We start from the raw sequence: 23,941 nt of genomic DNA, 5'->3' as shown, positions 1-23,941 counted from the left end.
AATTGGAGCCGAAGGTAATCTGAGTTACCATTAGGGTGATTCATCAAAAAAAAAAAAAAAAAAAAAAAAAAGGTGGCTGAAGCTTCTAGAACACTGCCAGATGAGAAAAAGACAGGGCTTATCCCAGCCACAGGCTTCAGGGACCCACCATGCAAGTGCAGACTGGCCATCCTTCAGCAAAGACAAGAAAGGAGCCAGGGGATTAAGGGTGGCTTCAAGGACACCATTTTCTCTGCCCACCCTCCAGGACATAGTCAGCCCAATGCCCTCCAGGGGAGAAGAAGTAGGATGGAATTATGAAAGATCATCCAGAAAGAGACTACTTAAATTAGTGCTAGTAGGAAGACAAACTTTGAATAGACTCAGGATTTAAACGGATATGAGGGAAAATATTTAATCTCCTTTAACCAAACGAGTCTAGAGGTCCCCACCATGCATGTGTAGGGGAAAAAAAAAACACTTCCGGTCTAGAAAATAAGGAGGTATGCATGTAAGATGTGACCTGAGCAAATTTACAGTCCCTTGCCCACCAGCCAAGCCACGTTCTGTGCAACAATGATAAAGTTACTTAACCTCTTTAAGCTTCAAAATCCTTTTCTGTCAAGAGGGGATCACGATATCTATCCTTTGAAGAATTATAATGAGCCTATTCATGTAAAATGCTGGCACATGATAATCTTTAATAATGTATTTACTAATTTGTTATCATTTCTACTATTACATTCAACTTCAAAGTTTCATTTGTCCTATTCAAGAATGGCTGAACATTTGCCAAGAAATGCCAATGTACTGTATTCCTGACAGTCTTCATTTATAATTTCACAGCCTCTCATGCATGGCCACAAATGTCATTCTACAACAAATGAGAATTAGTGTTTTCATACCATCTCTGATTTGTTCTCAACATCTTGGTACTTGCTACAGAAAATACCTCAAAGCCAGGATGTTATTTCTTATGAATAATGTTAGCTGTAACAAACCACAGAGTAAAATGATGGCAATGTTAAAAGACCTGGTGGTGAAGCCTTCTCTGTCTTAGGATGATCTTGTCCCAAGAGGGTGGGCCAGTTACAGGCATTAAACAAACCACATGAACCAGGAAGGAGAGTAAGGAGATTTACTTGTGATGCTGCATTTTTTAACATGCATATCAGGGCACTAACAGTGCCAGATTGCTTCTGGAAAGTTCCCTGTGTTGAACATGTATAAACTAATTCTCAGAATTATTTTCTGTGTGCCCACAAAGCACCATGATCTTGAATAATCAATTCTAGATATTAACTAACCTGAGGCTCCATTCTAGCTTTTTCAGTTTTCAGAGTCAGCCTGGAGAACACTAAGGAGTATTCAATGGAAATAGGAGAAAAGACTTAATTAGCAAGATTAATACTAATTGTAGAAGAGCAAAGTAAGTATATTTGAGTGTCTGGGTGTACAAATCTCCAGGCTCTAGGGTTTAAGAAAACATATATGGTGATCACCAAAAAGTACAATAATGCTTAATATATTAGAACCCCTCGGGGAATCAAGTAGTTTCATTTAACTGCCTTTTCCATATAATTCAAGTTTACTCTATTTTCTTTTTAAAAAAACTTTTAAAATAAGAAATTTTCATCCATTAAACACTTGTCCTTTTGAATGTCTATCTTGTTAAAAGAGCAAAATCACCTTTTTTGATGGATCAGTCATCATTATGAGCATCAGCTATCCCACAGTGGTGCTCTGGGAAAATATGTGTCAAGATGTGGTCAAGGGTTCCCCAGCAAGAGAATCACCTTGGGAGCTCACTGAAAATCAGACCCCTGGTCGCCACCCTAGGCCTCCTGAATCAGAATCCTGAGGTGGAACCCAGGATTCTCCATGTCCAACTTACTTCTCAGAAGATTCTTATGCTCCATCTGGGCCATAGAGGCCCAGTGACTCAGGGTTGATGGTATGCATGTCCTTCACTGGCAACACCACAGTGGCCTGCTATCTCTCAGTGTCTATTTGCTGTAGGGCTTCAGATACTTCCTTTTTAGGAGTCAACATTTTTCCATAGTGTACTGGCTTTAAACTTACAAGCCAATATGCACAGGATCCTTGGACAGAGTGCTGGCCTTTGTGATGTCTACTCTCCATCCATGAGCCTTACACCATTTATTCAGACATGGGGCTCTGAGCTTAAAGTAGATTGCTGTGGGATTCAGGCACCTGACCCCAAGCAACCCATGCTGAACATCAGCCCTTTCACCTCAAAAGGGCACTTAGAGAGCAAGGTAGAACAGAGGTGGTGGTAAATGTTGAATACAGAAATGTGACTAGATATTTAGAAGACAGATTGACAGGTTGCCTCGGTTAGAAGAAAAAATCCAAATACTCTTTAAGGGTATTAGTAAAATAAGTCTTTGGGGTCAGAGAAAATGGGAGTAGAGGATTCAGAATGTTCTAGAAGATGTGGCTCTACTTTAATGCAAAGCTGGGTCCCCTCCACCACAAAAACATAGCAACTTGACTACACACAGGGATCCACTTATTGGATTAGGAAGAACTTGGGGCAGAAATGGTAGGAGCACTGATTTTGGGATTCAGAGGACTTGGGTTCAAATCCCAATTCATATAAGTAGTCATAGGTAAGTCAGACTCTGCCTTTTCAGTCTTAGCTGTGAAACAGGACAAAGAATCCAAGCCCTCCCTGAACTACTGTCTAGCTTTAATGAAATAATGAATATGAAACAGCTTTTTAAACTGAAGAGCATTTTACAAATATTTAATCAGAAATATTCTGCATTGTGTACATATTTAAGTGGCTGCTACGTCTATCTATATGGCAGAATGCTAAGAAAAACTCAAGGCTGGGAAAAAATTCAAATATGTTAATTATCTCATATAAATAAAACGATCATATTGTTCAGTGTAGAACTTAAATATCGGCTGTGCTTTTGTACTAGAGAAAAAAGATATCTTTAAAATGAGCAGTATTTCGACTTTTGCACAACTCATGTTTAACATTCTCTTAAAATATGTTGTTCTCACTTTCTTAATCCAATAGGTGAAAAAGTTGATCCTTTTATTTTATTCTCAAAACTCTCTTTCCTAACATCAATTTCTTAATGTCTACATTACTTACATGATGTATGAGCTGAAATTGCAGAATGGTGGGGGAAATGGGGACATGCCAGGCAGAGAAGAGAGGCAAGTAGGTCAATACTGAAAACAAGAGGGTTTGCCCCAAACCCAAAATACACTATGGATAGGAAAGAGGGAGGCTAACTTTGGAAACCATTGTCTGGCTCACATCACTACTTTTAGCTGTTGCTTTTTAAAGTGGAAAGACGTGCAAAAATTTAAAAAAAAAAAAAGAAAGAAAGAAAGAAAGAAAGAAGGAAAAAGAAAAGGCCAGGCTAGTTCTTTCAGCAGAGGATTAAAATTAAAAGCAGACGGAGACCCAGATAATAAGTACCAATAAAAGCTTTAGCTGACATAGCTTCAATTTACAAATCATTGGCTTTTCCTGGCAGAGCTTGGGGAAGGAGGGTGAGGAAGCATCGCCTACACAGTCTGGATGAGGAAGATATGGAAATCTTTAAAATTAAAGATGCTTTCAACTTTTTAAAACATGATTTATGCTGACCATGATAAAATCTGGGTGAAACTTGAGTCCCTCATGCAGGCTCTGGAAGCCCTGGTAGCTACTAAGTCCTTATGCCTCCCTAGTCATCTCTGATTTTGACATGCATACTTTGTTTAGTGGGAGCCCAATCCACAATGTGCGTGCAAAAGGCATATGGTTTAGAATCTACATGTATTTCAATTTCTTTTTAGAGCATTAGGAGCATTAAGAGGCCCTTGTAACAATATTAAAAGTAAACTGGTAATAAATAAACACTTGGAAGCCAAAGGGTATAGAGATTGATTTATGACAATCGATATTACTTCTCCAGAAATTTTAATGACAAAAATCAGGGTTCACAGGCATGTAAGTACGCTTGTTCTCATCTGTAAAACCTGGAAGACTACCAATTAAAAGGAACAGATGAAACTGCTAGATTTAGAGAGAAGAGTTGAGAGAGATATTTAGTGCCAGCGAGATGTCACAGCATATTAATCAGCATGCATGAGAATTAGATGTGGACAATGAACACAGAATGTCATTCAAGCCAGCAGAAAACCTCCATGTTAAGAGATCCAATACTATACAATGCTGCAATGTAACTCCAAGGACCTACTGTGGGGTCCAAAACGTGGAGACTGTTCCCCCTAAAATAGCTGCCCGCTCCCCCTTTGATTCTGTTTTGGGAAAAGATTTTTCTCTGTATTCTCACTGGTGCAAATCAGAGAACTCTTTCCTTCCAGGATGCAAGTAAGAGGAGATGGGAAAAGTTATCTGCTTACTTTCTCACCTTTTCCCCAAACCCTTCCAGCTACACTATATAGAACTGTGCTTGTTCCGGTTCTCTTAGAACAGTGAAGGCTTTCAAAAGAAGCATTCTCCTATTTCTTGATTTTGGTGGGATTCCCTCAGGCATCTGCCTTTGATCCTTCTTTTCTTTAGTGACTTCACCACCTCACATGGCTCTCTCCCTGCTGATGGCTCTTGAAAATGACTTCATCTTCCAACCTCTTCATCTGGCTGCCCATGTGACATCACCTTTGGAACCTGGCTTCTCATCTGTTTTTGTCAACTTGGGAGTTTCCTCTCATTTTATCTCTTTCCTTCTACCAAATCTTATCTGTTCTCACTCATATGGTGCAACTCCAGCCTCATTCTCATCCCTCTCCTCTCATCCCCTAATCTAGTCCTCTGCCACAGAAGCAATTACTATTGCCAGGTTCTCTTGTATTTGTCTTCCCGTAATTTAAGATGAAAAAACTGAAAGGGAACAAAATCCTAAATGTCATAAATTTTACTGTTAGCTTCTTTTCACCTTCCATATTTGAGAAATTTATTTATTTCCTAAACATTAATCCTTAACATTTTCATATGGTTCGTCTTCCCTATATGTGAGTTATTTTCCAAGTGTCTTTGCCTGGACCTCTCTCAGAACGTGAACTAATACCCATGAACTATGTTTGCTTATAAGAATGCGGAGTCCCACCTCTCAAGCCCAGGGAAGAGGAGGAACTATTTAAAAGAACAAAGCAGAAAAAAACCCCATCCCTCAATTTGTTTATATAATTAATCTATCTTGAGAAGTATCCCTTATTCCAATGTCAGCAGTCACTAGAAGAACCACAGTAAGGAATCAACATCTAAATGACAATAGTTGTCTCAAGATCACAGCTGGGGAGTGAATTTAAATAGTTGGATGGACAGATAGATGGGTAGTTGGATAGAAAGAGCCAATCAACTGTGAAGTGTTACCAAGCCCTAAAATCATATTTCATTGGATGGGAACAACAGAAGCCTGATTAATGCATGTGGGAATTTCATGTCAACGTTATACCAATGGCCTTTCAAGGGCCTGCTTCTTCTCAGGGCTCTCGGAGTCCATGTGAAATTGGCCAGTACAAGATTTTAGGGCTCCTTTATATGAATTTCATTCATCTCATGTAGTGATTAAGTGTAGGATAATTGCTGAATATGAAACAGAAGTTTTTCAAATAGTTCTATTACAGCTAGAATTGTCCTGAAAATTTTATGCTAGAAGAGTTAAGCACACACACTTTAAAGCTGCTTTCTATTCAAAGTTTTACTGTCATCAATAACTTACTAAAGGAAGCAACATGAAGCCACCATGAGAGAAGTAAATTGAAAATGGTGGAGAATTGTGCATGCTCCAATGAACGGAGCCACCATGAACCAGTCATAAATTGGTTGACATGTGGGCCTCTGTGGTTAATCTCCCTCTGTGATTAGTATTATGTCAGTTTTCTGGAGGAATCATCAAATATCTTATTTTCTTTTTTTAAATCTCAGAACTGTGAATGGAAATACCAGTTTTCTAATAACTCATTCTTTTGATAGTTCAAACACTAAAGTATAGATCAACTTAGGACTTGGATGCAAGAAGATTCTGAGCTTTCCTAAGAGACAGGAGAACCCATGAAACCACTAACAGCCTGTGACTCCATCATGTGGCCAGTACTACTTGGATAAATCTTGTTAGAAACGCTTTGCTGGGGGTTTCTCAAAAAATAACCCAATCATTTGAAAAGTGCTACTCAAAACCTTTCAATATCCCTCATGGCAAACTAACACAGAACACAGGTTTTTCCCAAAGTAACTGTGATGTAGAGCTTTCTTTCTGAAAGACTAACTCTCCATAGCCAATTTTTTAAAAATCCAGTCTGATGTACACTGACAACTAAGACACCATTAAATCATTATTTTCTCTCTGTCACTGAAGTCTGGTTGTAAAGAAGAACATATTTGAAGAAAATTCTTTTTAACTCAAATAAAAGCAAGGTACAGTTCTGTGAAGTTATTGGCATTCAGGAAGTAGTAGATATATTGCCTCCATTTGAAATTAAATAAAATCACATTCTATTTTGTGTACCTAAGCAAGCCCCCATTTTGTAAAATAAGGATAATTGCATAGTGGGATGAATCCCTAAAGCATAAATATTTAAAACCAACATGCTTAGCTAACCCAGCAGGGTACCACTGTCTTTTTTTTTTCACCAAATTCCTTAAGATGGCAAGAATTGCAACCAATTTGCCAAGAGAGAATAAGAGGACTAGCTGGGAAAGAGGAATTTGAGCTGTTAACCAAAAGGAAGAGGCTAATCTAGAGGGATAGACGGATATGCAGACTCGGAGACTGAAACTAGAGAGATAGTAACTAGTATATTATACTTCTTGAATACAGTGATTCTCCACTTAACCATAATCTAAAATGACACCTTCTTCAGAAGCTACCAAAAGTAGACAGAGGCAGATGGAACAGTCTGCGGTTGGGCTAGGGGGAGGGGAGGGAGGGTGTCATGGGCACCAGCTACTCCTCTGACCCTGCAGCCAAAAGCACAACATGATGAAATACAGAAATAATGAATCCATCAAAGACATTCTAGCTGCTAACCCACTGAGAAGCCCTTGTTATAAAATGGGCTCATTATACAGCAGCATTTTGATCTGGAACCTGATGATTCTACTCAGTAAAATCTTATGTTTTGTATATTATCACCCAGGAGATTCTAGAAACCAGGTTTGCATATGCCATCCAATACATATAAGTCTGAGGAAGAAAAGCCAGACAATTTGGCAAAAGGAAAACTATCTTGGATGGGATCAGTTCACACTTCAATAACACACTTTTGTTCAGAGTCTATTCTGAAACTTGAGAGTTAAGCAGGCTTTTCCCCTCAAACAACTGGAGAAATGCCATATGCAAAGATTTGATACCTCTCTCAAGACAGAAGTAGTCCTCTCCATCCCTCTGTGAAAAAATCTATTTCAAACCAAAACATTTGCTTTTATGCTATTATATAGGTTTATTTTTAAACATATCAATATTTACTATTCTTACAGAAACCACATAATATAAATTACGAATTAGTATTGTGTAGACAGTATTTTCTAGGATGATAAAATCAAACAACTCCTTGCTTGCATAACCTAAGTCTCATTTTTACTCAATGGAAGGATTAAATTTCATTCAGGAATACAAATATTTATAAGATGCATATTATGTTTGTTTATTATGCATTTGGGGTTCAAAGGAGGGTCTTGAAGAGTTATTTGCACACCTATATTCATAAGCAGCATATTTATGTTAGCCAACTGAGGGAAGCAACCTAAATGTGTCTGTTGATGAATGAATAAGTAAAATGTGGTGGTATAAGCACAGAGTGAAATATTATTCCTTAAAATTATTATTATTCCTTGAAAAGAGAGGAAATCCTCACACATGCTACAACATGGATGAGCCTTGAAGACACTATGCAAAAGGAAATAAGCTAGTCACAAAAAGGCAAATACTGCATGATTCTACATATATGACATATCTTAAAGTAGTCAAATTCATAGAAACAGAAAGTAGAATGATAGTTACACCAGGGGCTGGGGAAGGGGGAAATGAGGAGTGGTTTTTTAATAGGTACAGAGTTTCAGTTTTGCAAGATGAAAAAGTTTGGAGATCTGTTGTACAACCATTTGAATACACTTACCACCACTGAAACAGACACTTGAAAATGGTTAAGATAGCAAATTTTGTTATGTGTTTTATCAAAATTAGACATTTTTAAATTCTTAAAACTTCTTAACTTCAGCATGCATTAGAGGTATCTATAAATTAAGGGCCAGCAAACTCTTTTCTGTAAAAGGAGTATAAGGTAAATATATTTTGGCTGTGCAGACCACAGTCTCTGTTGTTACTACTCATCTCCCCATGGTATCATGCAAGCAGCCATAGACAATATATAAATGAATAGGAATGGTCTTGTTACAATAAAATCATTAACCAAAACAGGTGGCTGGCCCATAAGCCATAGGTTTCTGACCCTTGCAAAAGTATTATCTAAATAAAAATATATTCATAATCATTTTGTAAAAATTTAAGTCTCCTCTACCCAAGAATTGGGAGTGAAATATTCTGTCCCAGAATCTATGATTAGAGCAACGGGAACAAGACCAAGCTGACTCAACAAGACCAGCACTTACCTGCATTAAGAGGAAAACACTTCACTGACAAAGGACCTGTTAGCTCTGTCCCAGTGTCTACACTTCTCTACAGATGAACTTAATTTCAGACGCTAACAACTTAGAGGAAGAATATTAAAAATATTAAGCTGGAAGAGAAACTTCGTAATCATCTAGTACCTATTTCTCCTTTAGTGATTGAGAAAATTGCAATGGACTTACCAGGACCTATCCAAGCTGGCGTAGGCAAGGCTGGGGGCAGAGGGTACAGCCATCCCAACTCTGAGGTCATGCTCCTTTCTCCCTGTTTACAATCAGGAGCAGCAGCCGGCCAGACACCAGGTCTGTAAGTCATGTTTCATGGCTGCTATTCCAAATGGTCTTGGCTTAATCCTGAAACTAATTTTTGTCATTTGCTGAATTCAGGGGGGAAATCAATAAAGATACACAGAGCCCCAAAGGCCACACCTCATGAAATTTGAATATGAAAGCAAGGGTGTAATTATTTGTTCCCTTCCCAATAGTACCATATGGAAATGGCATGTTTTTCCTATGACATTAAGGTAGTATAAAGAAACAACCACCCAAGGTAAGGTTTAGCAACTTGATTTGATCTTCTTGGGGAACCACAAAAAAACAGGGGCCCTAGTTAAACAACCAAAACAAACATACACCAAAAACTAACAAATGAAAATGGAGAGTTATGAAACAGATTAAAGACTGTGTTAGCTTTACAAAAGGAACTTTCACCTAATCAAAAGAGCTCAAGCCAGTGCCTAGGATTTTAGCACTAGAAGAGACAGAAATGATAAGGGGTCAAACATCCTTCCCTTTTATGTATGAATTAAATCAAGTCCTGGAGTCAAGGCATTGCTTAAGCAGGCACGGTAGTGTTGGTCTACTGTGTGGACCCACACCTGAAATTCTCCATGCTCACTCAACACAACTCATTGGGGGGGTCTCAGCCGTGCCCTTGGCACTGCTCTGAAGCAGAACTCCCTTGGAAGCCAGAAAGCTGGATGGCCCAGGCAAAATGGAAAGGCTTTTATCTCAGAATGAGGAGACGGCTGAGTGGTGATACTCCTGCATCACTTGGCATCTCCAGCTCTCATGGGACCTGCCCTCAATTGCTAAAAGAGGCTGACCTCTGGCAAAGACCAATGATTTCCGCAGTAATTAATGATACTGTCAAATTAATTAACCCAAGTCTTTGTCCACAGGAAAAAAAAACCACTCTAATGTCAATACTGCTGTTTACTAGTCCTTGATCAAGCTCTATACACCCAAACCTTCAGTCAGGACACATGAACACCACTGGCTGATGACCCCAGAGAGGCCCAACCTATTAAGCCATTTGTTAATAAACCTTCTCACAGTAACATATCCTTTGATAACAGGACTTTAGCAAATTAACAGCTCTCCAAATCTAACATGATATTTAAAAGACACAAGCCCAAGAATGCCAGTGTGTATCATTCATATTTCTTACAACACGTTTTCGATACCCTTTTGAATTATGGTGATGAAAATCTAGACAAATGCTGTAGGATTTCATTAAGCCATTTAATAAATGGCCCTCATTAAAACTCTGGTTCCCTTGTCCTTGTCTATAAGGACTCTGACTCATAATAAATGCCCACGTATACATTTCCATATTATCTCTTTAGAGGATTCTAAACTATTTTCTTACACCTAACATGGCTTTTATTCCATTTAGAATAATTACCCTCCATCCCATTTCTGACTTTCAAGAAAAACAAGACATTTAATTGACCACAGGAGGACTCTCTCAAGGGCATCAGACTGCAAAAGCTCTTCTGTGAGCTCACAACTTAAGCTGATGTAATCTGCTACAAGAAGCTGACTTCTATTTTTAAATCATACCGTTTTACTCTGCCTTCAAAGGGCACATATATCACACGTTGTAACTGCTCATAAAATACTTCGTGGTGTAGTCTCCCGTCCATTTCCCTCCTGGGGTGAATCACACTGTCAGGAGGGGCTTCCTACTGCTTACAGCCATCCAGCCCAGCACATTTAAATTCATCCACCATTTCCTATTATTTGGTCTTTAGGAGAATAGCTACATATGGTCACACTCTCCAGGTGTCTTGTTTATCACGGTAATTTTGACAAGGAACAGATGACTAGCAGAGTCCTTCTTGAGGGTTGGGATCAAGCTTTTCCACCTCTTTATACTTCCATCCCCAAATATAGGCACTTAATAAATGCTTATTAGTGTTGCTGCTGAGAGATCTGTCATCAGGCCTAGGTGCTTCCAAGGGTGTAAGAATGAAAACAGATTATTTGCTTTGTTTAAGTTTTTCATTCATCAGTTTGGTCATACCCACTGTGTGTTATTTGAAAGTTGCTTAGCACTTTGAAAATACTATGAGAAAAGCCTTGGTTGGAAGGGAAAGTACACGATTTTGCTATTTGTTTATTTATACTTATTCTGCTCATTTCTAAGAGGAAGGAAGACTCTATGATTAAAATACTGCTGCTGTGAAGTGCAAGAGAGGGCAGAACATATACTTCCCTGGTCTATGTGCGTCTTTGTTCCGTGACACCCCATGTCTCACCTGGATTTGTTTGTTTGTTTTAATGTTTTTTTTTAATTTATTTCTAGGAGAGAGACAGCATGAGCAGGGGAGGGTCAGAGAGAGAGGGAGTCACAGACTGAAACAGGCTCCAGGCTCTGAGCTGGCAGTCAGCACAGAGCCCGACGCAGGGCTCGAACCCACGAACCGCGAGATCATGACCTAAGCGAAAGTCGGACGCTTAACCGACTAAGCCACCCAGGCGCCCCTGTCTCACCTGGATTTGTATAAAAGTCTCCCAGCAGCTCTCCCAGCTTCAAGGCTTGGGTCCTTTCAATCCCTTCTCTAGGGATTGAATCTCTAGATTACCTTCTGGGGGAGCTAGTGAGAACACAAAGGTGATCATGCTTCCTTTGAAAGCTCCTCGTATGTGTCCCCATGATACCTACCACGTGCTGCCACCGGCAATGGTTCATCATACTGCATCAAGTTTACCTGCTTGATCCCCAAGTGACTACATTCTTTGGGTGAAAGAATAAATGAATGAATGCACACTAAGTATTGCAACTAGGGAGAAATCACATCTGTGAGGATAAATTACAATACTGTCTCCTTGTAAAGTGTGAAACCAAGGAACTGAATTTATTGAAAAATACCACGTTCGTTCAGGATTCATCAGTTGAAATATGAAGGTGACAGCTAGCTCCACAGAGACTGAAATTCTCCTTCCCACAGTGACACCTAAGGAGCCACCCACAGCCAGACCCCTCTCCCAGAGGATACAGAAATGTGTTTCAGTAGCATGTTTCTGAGAGATAAATGGAGACTCTGTTTAAAGTGGAATCCCACTGGGACAAAACACTAAAGCTTGCTCACAGTTAAATTTTGTGTTATAAACTCCAAGCAAACAGCACACTCCACAATTTAAATTCATTCCAAATAAAGCAGCAAGCCACAAGTTCATAATGTTACTTCTTACCTGCAAAACCATAAGTCAATTCCAGTTGCAGGTGGTGGCAATGCCCTATCGATCTGAGAAACAGTGGGTCTGGAACTTCAAGCTCAATGGCTGGAATCTACCATCTGATTTGAGAGCTAACTTGGGGGCCAGGTGCTGGTCTGGCCCTGGGGTATGCCAGTGAAAGATAAATCTGGTCCCTGTCCTCATGGACAGTCCTGCCTAATCAAATATACACTTTAATACAGACTTCTTAAACAAAAAATTCTTTCCCTAAATTCCAAGTACACCATGTTCAGCTATTAAATTAAATCCAGGACACATGGGATTGTAGAGTAAGGCATTGCTTCAGCTACTTCTGCATGGCAAAAGGATTTTTTAAAACCATGTTTTCCAAAATCAACAGATGGATGACACTAAAGAGTAGGTAATGTTTCAACATTTAACCCAAATGACGAAGTGCTTGGTTTTTATTTCATCCTTACACAGCTAGTAACCACCCTCCAAAACAAAACCAAATAAACATAATTCCACGTGAAATTCTGCCTTCCAGAGTAATTGTATGTTTGTTTTTATTTACATGGCACAAAAAAAGCATTCAATATAGGTTTGTTGAATAAATAAACCACAGGACAGGTATTACTATGAAAATGATGGGCAATTTTAGATATGTTCTTCAACTTCCTTTTTTTCTTTCCTCTTAATGAAAAAAATTATGCATATTTTCTAGGTTTCTGACTTTCATTTCCTTGTCTGACCTCGGACTTGTTACTTAACCTAGGTATCATTTTCTGTATCTTGATTATTGTGAGGCTTAAAGGAAATAATAAATATAAAATGACTGACACTATTCCCTGCAGGTACGGTCTTGTTTGTTTATTTTAACTTCTCTACTCCATCCTCCTCCAATCCCCAAATAAAGTGTCAAAGACAAACCAAATTACAGGCCTGATGAGAAAGTCAGGAAATTTCTCATGTAGGCTGGGCCTTGATTTTCTCTCTTCTAGAATGAGGGAGTTTTACTAGTTCATGCCTTTTCAGTTCAGATTTCCCATGAATTCAGAAATACGTCTTGCCAAGAAGTTAGATGCTGCTACTGCATTAAGGTTATCTACAATCAAAATAAAATAAACCCTGATTCCCTTCATAGAGAGGAATTCCAAATTGCAAATGAAAATAAAATTTGGCTTTTAAAAGATTTTGTATCAGTTTAATACTAGGCCAAGAATTGGTGACCCTATTTTTAAGCAACAGAAAGTCCCTCCTTTCCCCTATCACACAGACACACAGACACAGACACACACATAACCTCGTACACACTAGCAGGGTTTCCTATTTACAACTCCACATGATGCACCTAAAAAGAAATCTAGGGATTTTAAGCAACATCACTAATTATAAATGGATGACTTGAAATGAATAAGATAATTGACACAATATTATGTCAAACCTAACATTTGTTTGATTTTTTTCTTTCACACCCTGAAATACATCCAAATCAACCAAACAAAGAACTACCAAGATTGTACACAAGTCACTGCATATTCATAAATACTCAATGTATGACTGCCACCTAGTGGTGGGAAATATCTTTGTATGGCCAAATCTCCAAACAGCTAAATTGAAGCAAGATAAGTAAAAAACCAAGGGAACATTGTTCTTCTGCTACTCACCAGTTATCTCAGGGAAATTTAAGAGCATAACCACCTCATCAGCTATTTATTTTCCTCAAATTTCTGAAGTGGTCTATTGCAGATGCCACATTAGTTGATCCCACAACCAAACCCCACTGCTTCTCAACCACTTCACAAAACAAAGGAGAATTGTTATTCTATTAATTTTAATACTCATTAGCAATTTGAAAAGATTTCTCCAATACCCTGTCCTCACTTTCCAGTTTCATTTGATCTAATTTTGATTTTTAGTTATGCATGAAAAAGCATTTTAAAGTGACAATCTTACAAAAAGTGTACATTAGATGAAAATCCAACTTCAATTAGAACCAGTTACTAAATCCCAGCAATTTCCAGCTGTCTCTTCTATTTTACCCTTGGAGAATTATATATCACATTAATTGGTATTCTGTCACATAAAAAGACACTGGCGATGATTAATTGCATCCTTGGTGCTTTTGAGTTATGTCTTCTTCACTAGAGTGACTCAAATCACACCTCATTACCTTCCAGCAGGTACCCCTCTTGGTAACCTTCATAAAATCTCCTACCTTCCTGAACTTCTCCATTTGCTTGTAGAGGTCTGGATCAAGCTCCTGTGACACATCCTTCATCCATAATAATGCCCCTCTGTATTCAGTCCGGCACTGTTCCATGCGATTCACCGTCAGCCAAGTGTCTGAGATGGCCCGGTGCCGAAAAGTCTCCACTTCTTGGTGAAATCGACACAAAGGATTTCTCAAGGCCAACCTAGTTAAGAGGATAAAGCCATAATCTTGAAACTAAGCGGGCCAGCAATTTGCATTCTTGACAGTTTACCAGTCTTGAATTCATGAGCCTAGACCGTGCCTTGAATATAGACAATGCTGCAGAAGTATTTGATGGATTAGAATTGAAACGTATGAACTGATGAGTCCAGCAGAAATGATTACCCATGTATTGATCACTTAGATAACGGTTACTTGAATGTCCCATTGGGAAATATTTCCAATAGTACTGTTGGGTGGTTGCATGCCTAGGCAAAGAGTACCTGTCTGAAGCTGGAACCAATCCTGCGTTCATGGAGAAGGGTCAAGGCCTAACCATTTCCCATTTCTATTCTTGGCATTCCCTGCTTCTGCTCCTCTGAAACTTGGCTCTTTGAGAAGGGATGGACTTGTATTTCACTAGGGTCTCCCTGGCTAGGTTGGATTACTCTCCAAATGCTATCTTCTACTTGCTCCAGTCACAGAGAATGAAGAATGAATAGAAGCATTTTCAAATGGTCTAGGAAGGGAGAGAAGCACTGAGGTCTACTGTGTTAGGTACATTCTGATAGGTTATAGGATTGAGCCTCATAAAGAGACAAAACTTGAGGATCCTACCAGAAATGAATGTATATCATACAATCAAGGGTAGAAAATACCCACTTGATTAGCTGTAACATATCATCATTTAGTAAGCAAAAAAATGTCTGAGGCATATCAAACTTAGGATGAAATATTTTACAGGGAAGGGAAATACTGCTTCTTCCATCTTTCTACCACAGATGAGTAACATTACATGAATTACACTGTCATCGTCCTAAGATATAGTTGTTTGCATGAAGCTGCAAGGCATAGGTTCAAAACATAAAGATAAGATGAAGAATTACATTTCAATTGAAATGCAAACTTATTTAGCTGAAAGGGATAGTGGTATTAGCGAGGTGAAGTCAGTGCTTGGCATCTCTACCAGCGTCTGCAGTGCCTCACATGTGCACATCACTGGAATATTACAGATGGGGCAATAAACAGTTTAAAAAAAAAAACCCTTTTTTATTTTCTCCAGTTTTCCTCTTTTCTGTAAAGCATTGTTGTTAAATAGTCAGCATTTCTCTAAAAGTAATTTGCTCACATCATCCTACCAAAGTGTTGCAGGTGGTTTTCAGACATATTATGGTGCCATAAAGTAAGCTTGTCCTTTATCACCATTGGATTAAATTTAATACCCACCTTTCATCAAACTGAATGCACAGTTGTAGCAATGACTATCAAATAAGTCAGTAAAACAAATGCTGGTGTGAAGGTTTATAAAACTGGAGACTTCTATTTAAAGAGAGAAAGAGTCCTCAGCTGTCCCCCTCAGGATCCTTTTCATTTTTGGACTCCTTTTTCTCTTCCCTTGGACCCTGCCAATTTCCCTAAACTGGCTGAAAAAGACTCTTATGAATAAAATATTCTCAATTTCTTTGACTGTTGTAAGGTTAGACAGAAACCTTTGAAGAGGTAATGACATGGTGATAGATGTTAAAATCTTGAAGAAAAGAAAAAAGCATACAAAATCACCTCATTTTTTTTTCTGTAACTGCTTCATATAAGATTAGAAAGGTGAAAACCGGTTCACTTGTGGTACCAAGGACTGAGTCTAGACCAACGAAAAACTCAATAACCAGAAATACCAAGCTTCAGTGAAAGACTGGTACACATTTTCATGGATGAAAACCTACCCAAGGGGAATAATTAATAAAGTACCTAAAGGTCTACTCCAAAGACATTGATCCTTTAGTAGGAAAATGTGGAAGTGACCCAAGTAATAAACAGAAAGGCTCAGGTTAAGCATATCACGGAATGCCCCGGAATACAATGCTATAGATATCTTTTAAAACGTATACATGGACAGCAAAAGGTGTTAGGGTTATTTGATCAAAAAAATCAATGATCAGCAAGTAGCACTACAAAAAAGAAAAAACCTGTCTGGATGATGTTTCTATTAAAAATATATCTCGGCATATTCTAAATTACATCCATTCAAGATCTGAAACTTCAACTTTGTGAAAGTTTTAGGTCATCCCCTACTGTGTTCACCTTTGGGAGGACTGGTTTGGGTGTCATGTGCCCAGTCAGCAGCTGAGTGGTGTGAAACCAGAGTCCCCGTGCAGGAGGTCACCTTCCAAATCTTAAAGTTGTCCAGGCTGCATTTAAATTATGGATATAGTGCATTTTGCTAGTTTATAGTGAGGATGCTTTGAAGTACTCTTTGCATTGTTTCTGTTGATTTCTTTTACGGTTTTTGTTTATACCCAAAGGTTAGACTATATAAACTTAAGGTACCATATGTGTGTTCTGGGAGATAATTTGGTACACAACTCTGAGAGGGTGTAACTGGAGAGCCCTATTATAAAATAATTATGTGATCAGGAATGGTAACTCTTACAGTGACTGTGTCCAGGGATTTGGCTTGGTTTCCCATAAACTGATGTAAGATTTGGCATACAGGTTAAGTATAAGAATTTTTCCCATTGAAACTAGTGGTAAGTATATATTTAACATATGAGAATATACTCTTTGAAAGATTTATTGAGAACCAATTATCTTGGTAAGGTTGGGAAAAGTATATACACATAGAAAATGTCTATCAAAGCATTAAAAGTGGGTCATCTCGACTAGTAAAATTGTAACCGCTTTTTAATTTTCTCCTTTGGATTTGACTGTTTTAAATTTTTCCTTCAGTAGTATTATTTTTACAAGATAAAATGATTATAAATAAGACCAAAAGGTGCAACGGGAAAATGATAAACACTTTTCTCGGAAGACAAGTATAGAACTATTGGATGTGGCTTCATTCAACTATGAAAGTTGGCACTGCCCACAAAGTCAGGGTCCAGATGTATTAGGAAGAACCAGCAGAAGCAACACGCCCAGGAGAAGGGCCACAGGAAACTGACACCTGTGGTCTCTTCCTTCTACTCCACCTCTCGTAGGTTTTCATTGAAACACCTGTGTAACAGGCCGATGGCCTGATCTTGGCGCACGGGGAAGGAAAGAAGGAGAAATTGGGAGAAGAAAATGTTGGACAATTGGAGGAAGTGAAAGTTTTGTAACCTGAAAATTGTTGGAAACTACCTACATGTCTTATTTAGGTCTTGCCTAATATTATTAAGTGACATTTTTAGGCTAATTAGGGACTGGAGGAAGAGGAATGGAGAAGGAGTGTCACTTTCCTCAGGCACTAAATGCAACTATATGCACTGGCTCCTGCTTATTCTACACCAACCATAAAAATGAGTGAGGAGAATGTTAAAAAAATGTCACTCATCTGCCACAATTTCCTCTCTACCAGAGCTTCTCAAACTTAAATGTACATAAAAATCAACGTAGGAAGGGAGGAGAGGAGGGGGAAACTTGTTAAAATGCAGGTTTGGATTCAGCAGTTGTGGGATGGGGCCTAAATTCTGCATTTCTAACAAGCTTCTAGGGGATACTGCTGATGTTGCTGATCCAGAGTCTGAGCAAAATGGTTCCAGGAATCATGCACACCACCTCTCCAAAGTTAATTGGCCTATAGAGAGCAGACAGGCAACCCTTCCACCTGGTCTCATTAGGCTCCTGCTTTAATCAGCTGCTGGAAGGGGACCAGCCTGACTGCTATGGGAAACGCTGAAGGTCAAACATAAGCCTAGGCAGTACTCACAGTGATTGTCAAGTAAAATCCTCCCTATAGACCAGGGGAAATATGAAAAAAAAAAACCTTAAAAATTAATACGGTGGAAAAAATATTACATGTTATCTTAATCAGAGTGTTAAGTAACTACAGATTAATAACTGAAAACAGAGTAGCTCCTCAGTCTCAGGAAAGAAACTTGTAAAGAACAGGAGAGCCCCCTTCATGGCTGGGTAGATCCCAGATTCTCCGCTGATCCCCCAAACGGAGCCCCAGTGAAGGTCACACACCTTTGCTGGGAAGAAAAGCAGAGGGCCTTTCCTGTTGCTTGCATCATCTTTCCTGCTCTGGTTTTGTCTTGGAAGCCTTGGGATCGGAGAAATTTTCCCAGTTCGTTTTCTTCTTGAGATAAGACTGATGAAGAAAAGACCAAAAGGAGCCATGAACAATGAACAGTTCTATTACAGAGAGGAGAGACCCACCACAAGCTCCTCTCTCTTTTAGAGGGAAAGACAGGATGAAATTAAATCCACGTGGCAAGCTACAAGGTAAGCACCTCCCCCTCCCCATTTAACTTTCATGCTGTCCCTCCATTTGCAAAAGGAGAGATCAAATTCACTTGAGTACATCTGTCAGTGCGTTTGGTGCCCTGTAATCAGAACCAGAAAATGACCTCTGCACTGAAAAACTAGCCGATAATGTGCTGCTTCGAGCTGAAATAAAGAAAGTTGGGTTTGTCAACTATGACTGTGGGAACCTTTTGTGGCTGCTTATAACATAGGGCCAGTTTCCTCTGCTTTTTCTCTCTCACTGGCTTTTTGATCTCTGCTTTCAGAGGTACATTCTACTTGACTGCAAAACAATTCCATACCTTATTCATGATGTGGGTTTTTGCTGTAAGTGGGAGTGGGAATTGAGGGTGGGCAGGTAATTGGGTTGATATCTCAGTGGGTTTTTTAAATGCAGAGTTGGAACCATGAATTGGTCATGCCTAATCTTGGCCTTATTTTTAAAGACAACCTCAGGTGGTACTGCTGGTGAGATAGTGATTGTTACAGCTTTCTGCAGATTCATTTGGCAGTAAATATAACATGTCACAGAATTCTATGTATCTTTTGAGATTGTACTTTTGACTGTTAGCACTTTCTAAGGAATTAGTGAAATGGGCACAAAGCTGTACACAGAAAAGTAATCAAAACATCAATATTTATAAAGCAAAACACTTTCTTTCTCTACACTGGGGACTGATTCATCAACGAGTATGTATCCAAAAAATGGAATGGTGGGCTATTATCCAGTTGCTGGTCCCAAATCTACGTTTACCAACAGCTGAGCAAAGAATGGCACTGAGTTCCCTAAATGTTTTCTTTTCAAAATACAGCCCTTCTGTGGACTGACTTTGACCACTACTCTGATTTCACATTTCCTTATTTATGCATTTACACATCATGTGTCTCTAAAAATGCTTTTTGAATGCTATGAGGATTCTTGTCCATTTTCATGAACAATCCAGAATTCCTTCAGAATGCACCCCATTCATGACACAACATCTCCAACAAGAGCATTAGCCAGGAACCACAAATCCAAAGGTGAAGGTTACAATTGTTACTGCTTCCTTATTAATGTGTGACTGTAGTTCACATGAAACTTTCCAGAGGAAGAGGCTTCTGGAATCTACTCTTCCTGAGAACTACATGGCTACCCTCTTTCCTCTCTGGCCCTCAAGAATCATGTTCACTAGTCAAAGTCTGCTCAAAGACTACTTCGCTGTGAAGCAGATGATCCCTGTTTCTCTGTGACAGCAGTGCCCTCTTGGCTTCTGGTATTAGGTTGTTTGTGGTTGGGCACGTGTCTGTCTATCTCATGACACTCTAACTTTCTCAGGACAGGGACCTCATCCAACTATGGACTCCCCAGGCTGAGCATAATGTCTTAGGGTACTATTAAGTGCTCATAAAATTAACTATAATTTTTGCCTTATTATCCTCATATACTTTATTTCACTTTATTTTCCCCCACCACTTCCTGTCCCACTTTATTTCACTTTAAATGCTTATTTGATATGTATGCCATGTTTCTATACAGCTTAAAAAACCCTATAATTATAAGAAGTTTTGTTTTTTTATATTACCTTCTATTCCTTCTCTCTACTTACTGATATGGGACTCAATTCCACAATGAATATATCCCCATGGATAGCAACTTCACATTTTTGTTCATAATAGCACAAGGCTACTGTCACCTTCTTTACCTTGAAGTCTGGAGTCACATATAAATGAACACATTTAGCTTAAGGCTAGGAAGAAACCATTCATGGCACCTAAACAATTACAGTTGGTGAAATGTACTCTTTCCTGAATAAACCTCAGCAGGTTGAAAGCATTTGAAAAATTACTTTTTGTTATTTTATGCACTTGAGGACTAAACCTAGGGTGAGGACAGGTTTGCGTTTAAGAGCTGGGTTCTAATCAATTGGCAGTGTTGTTCAGAGAGAGGTAGAAAACGTTTGAGCCTCATCAGACTTCAGCGTGAATTACTTAATGATGACTATTATTTTCCAAGAAGGAAATGCCTGTTCTTTAATTTTAATCTTAAAATTCAAATACTGAAATAAATTTAGGGAGCTTTAAAATTCAGGTGCAACATAGGAATCAGATAACTCATCAGTTTCCACTTACAAGGTTTAACCTAACTGGGACGTAGGAATTCAGACACAGATGAACCCTATTCATATTTAATTGCTGATTAGATTTTCAGATGTACCCTAAAAAGGGAACTGAAACCAATTAGATTGGCAGCATTACTTCACTCAGCACAGATTTATGGATGATCTACTATGTACTAGGCACTGTTCTTGCCACTGGGAATATAGAGATGGACAAGACACACAGGTCCCTGCTCTTATGGAGCTTTTGCTCACGTGGCAGGAGAAAGAAAATTTAAAAAAAAATCATAATTACAAACACAAAGCACAAAAACACCAGATAGAGCAATAAGAAAAGGGGCGTGAGAGAAGCTGTTTTGGTCTGGGTGGTCAGGAAAAGCCTCCTGAGCAGGTGACCACTAAGCTGGGCTCTGAATGGCAAGAAAGGAAGAAGGGGGCCACTTTTTTTTTTTTTTTAATTTTATTTAAATCCAAGTTAGATAACATATAGTGTAATAATGGTTTCAAGAGTAGTATTGAATGATTCATCACTTACATATTACAGCCAATGCGCATCCCAATAAGTGCCCTCCTTGGTACCCATCACCCATTTAGCCCATCTCCCACCCAACACCCAAGAAGGAGCTACTCTTAAGATAATTAGGCCAGGAACATTCCAGACAGAGGAAAGAGTGAGAGTAAAAGGCCTCAGGTGGCAGGATGGGTAAGGGCAAAAGCGGGTGGGAGAGGTGAGCTGGGCCAGATCATATAGGAGTTCATAGACTTTGGTATGGAAGTCTGGATCTTGATTCAATGTACATTTTGAAAGCTTTTTATTTTGTAATAATTTTAGGCTTATAGAAAAAAACTGTAAATAGAATACAGAGTTGCTGTATCCCCTTTTCAGCTTCCCCTAACATTAGTATCTTATATAACCATGGTACAATGATCAAAACTAGGAAATTAACATTGGTAGAGTACTATCAACTAAACCACAAACTTATTTGAATTTTACTAGTTTTCCCACTAATGTCTTTTTTCTTCTAGGATCTAATCCAGGATCTGACCTTGCACTAAGTTATCATGATTCCTTGGTCTCCTTCAACCTGTGACAGTTCCTCTGCCTTTCTTGTCTTTCATGACCTCATGCCCTTTAAGAGTACTGGTTAGGTATTTTGTAGTATGTCTCTCAGTGTGGATTTGTCTTACTTCTCACAATTAGACTGGGGTTACAGATTTTAGGGAAGGACACCATAGAGGTGGAGTGGCCTTCTTAGTGCATGATATTAGGGCCAAATGACTAACATACACTGTCACTACTGATATTAATCTGGACCATTTGATTCAGGTGGTGTCTACTGGGTCTCTCCACTGTAAAATTATGATTTCTTTCTTTTGTAATTATTAAAAATCATGGAGGGAAATACATGACACTGTGAAAATACTCAGTTTCTCCTCAAACTTTCTCCCATTAATTGTGCCACCTTTCAGTGAATCTTGCCTGCCACAATTCTTACTGTGGTATTTGCCTATTGGTGATTTTGTGGTTCCCTCATTCCTTCTGTATTTATTAACTGAAATCATTTTATAAGGAAGAGCTGTTTCTTCTCCCCTGTTTGTCTATTTCCACACTGACTTAATGAATATTTACTTTACTTTATTGGTTATAATCCGGAACTACTCCTATTTACTTTGTAACTCAAATTGTCCCAGCTTAGACCATTGGGAGCTCTTTGTGGTGTAAACAATGGGCTGGAAGGGGCTAGGAGATCAGTTAGGAAGGGGATACAGCAAATCAAGCAGGACAGTGGATTCATGATGGTGGCATGAACTAAGATAGTGGCAGTAAAGATGGAGAGAGGAAGGAGACTCTGAATGCTATTCAGGCAACAAAATGGATGAGCATTTAAGACCAACTGGATGTGGGACAGAGAAATGGGCGGGGGGGTATGTCCTGTGTCTTGATTTACTCAGAACTCAAGACTATGGAGATATATCCGAGGAGAAGTCTTAACTTAGTAAACAGTAACATAGAAAATTTATCAAATTCTGCCTCTAAATCGTAGGATTTTGTACTTTCCCACAATAGTCTTAATTAAAAACTAATGAAGGAAAATCATCAATTGTTACTTTGTGATTGCTGGAAAGAGGTCTAGCAGCAGTCAGAAACAGAAAAACTTCCCATGTTCTAGTCTCAGAAATCCAGAAATTATGCTATTAAATCACCTATGAGTGGACATTTGAAAACATATTAATGTTTTTCATACAACTTGATATTTAGCATTTCAGAGATAATCTGTGGGTAATAACTTTAAGGCAGAATCCTGTTTCCCAATAACTCAATCTCTAACATAAAAAATCCTCATGAAGAAGCTCTGTTGTCAAAATATGGTCAAGGAATTACCTATATGTACTTTCTCTCTACATTTTAAGAGGAACAAACCTGGATATAAGAGAGCTAGGGCAATCAAATAAAAACAACCCCATTTGTTTTTAAAACTCACGCAAGAAACTGAGGAAACTTTTTTTATAATTAGGAAGATAAATGGCATGTACTTATCCATGGGAGACCCAATATAAAGTTCTTATTATAGTTATTTGCACTGAATGATAAACAACCTATGTAAAGGGTTTCTGATAAAATTATTAGAGACCCTCCTTCCCACCAATTAAAGACCAAAGACAGACACTCCTCAATAGTAATTTACTTGTCTCACTTCCTAAACATATGAAATGATATATTAAGGCAAAATATCCTATTTTTCATTGTTTATCTCATCAATATGTATACTTAGGGCATACTTACAACATATTCTCTTTTGATAGAGTACAATTGCTTTAGACAAGTCCAAACAGGTTCTCTGAATTGAATGAAACAGCTATAATAAAAATACAAAATATTAAATAAAACAGATAGTAGTGAAATAAAAATTATTATATTGAACATAACTATAGTGTTTGATTTGCCCACTAAAAATAAAACTGCAAGCCAAAGTATGCTTGGTGTTACATGGTATACTGTGCAGGAACTATGACCAGGGTCTTTAAATATGCTCATATTATTCTGTATTTATTGGAGTTCATCATCTCTGTGATCTGAATTAAGATCTCCAGAACAATAATTTCCTCCAGACTACTGAAATAATAGCTGAAAAACAGAAATCC

At 38.5% G+C, this 23,941-nt stretch overlaps 1 protein-coding gene across 10 annotated transcripts in view; it reads right to left on the bottom strand.

Annotated features, from left to right (window-relative positions):
* Window positions 1-23,941, bottom strand: part of ICA1 (islet cell autoantigen 1) — a 140,823-nt gene that overhangs the window by 87,880 nt on the left and 29,002 nt on the right. For all 10 annotated transcript variants that reach the window (XM_077765336.1, XM_077765344.1, XM_077765341.1 and 7 more), the window contains 3 exons: window positions 23,583-23,655; window positions 18,423-18,546; window positions 14,283-14,481 (listed from right to left, as the gene is read on the bottom strand). In XM_077765336.1, coding sequence (XP_077621462.1) covers window positions 14,283-14,481; window positions 18,423-18,546; window positions 23,583-23,655 — 396 coding nt within the window. The remainder of the gene's footprint in view (window positions 1-14,282; window positions 14,482-18,422; window positions 18,547-23,582; window positions 23,656-23,941) is intronic.

This window comes from Crocuta crocuta, unplaced genomic scaffold (assembly GCF_008692635.1).
Source record: "Crocuta crocuta isolate KB4526 unplaced genomic scaffold, BGI_CrCroc_1.0 scaffold14, whole genome shotgun sequence".
NCBI classification, from domain to species: Eukaryota; Metazoa; Chordata; class Mammalia; order Carnivora; family Hyaenidae; genus Crocuta; species Crocuta crocuta.
Note: the sequence above shows the minus strand (reverse complement) of the source record. Positions and strands in the feature narration are given on the sequence as shown.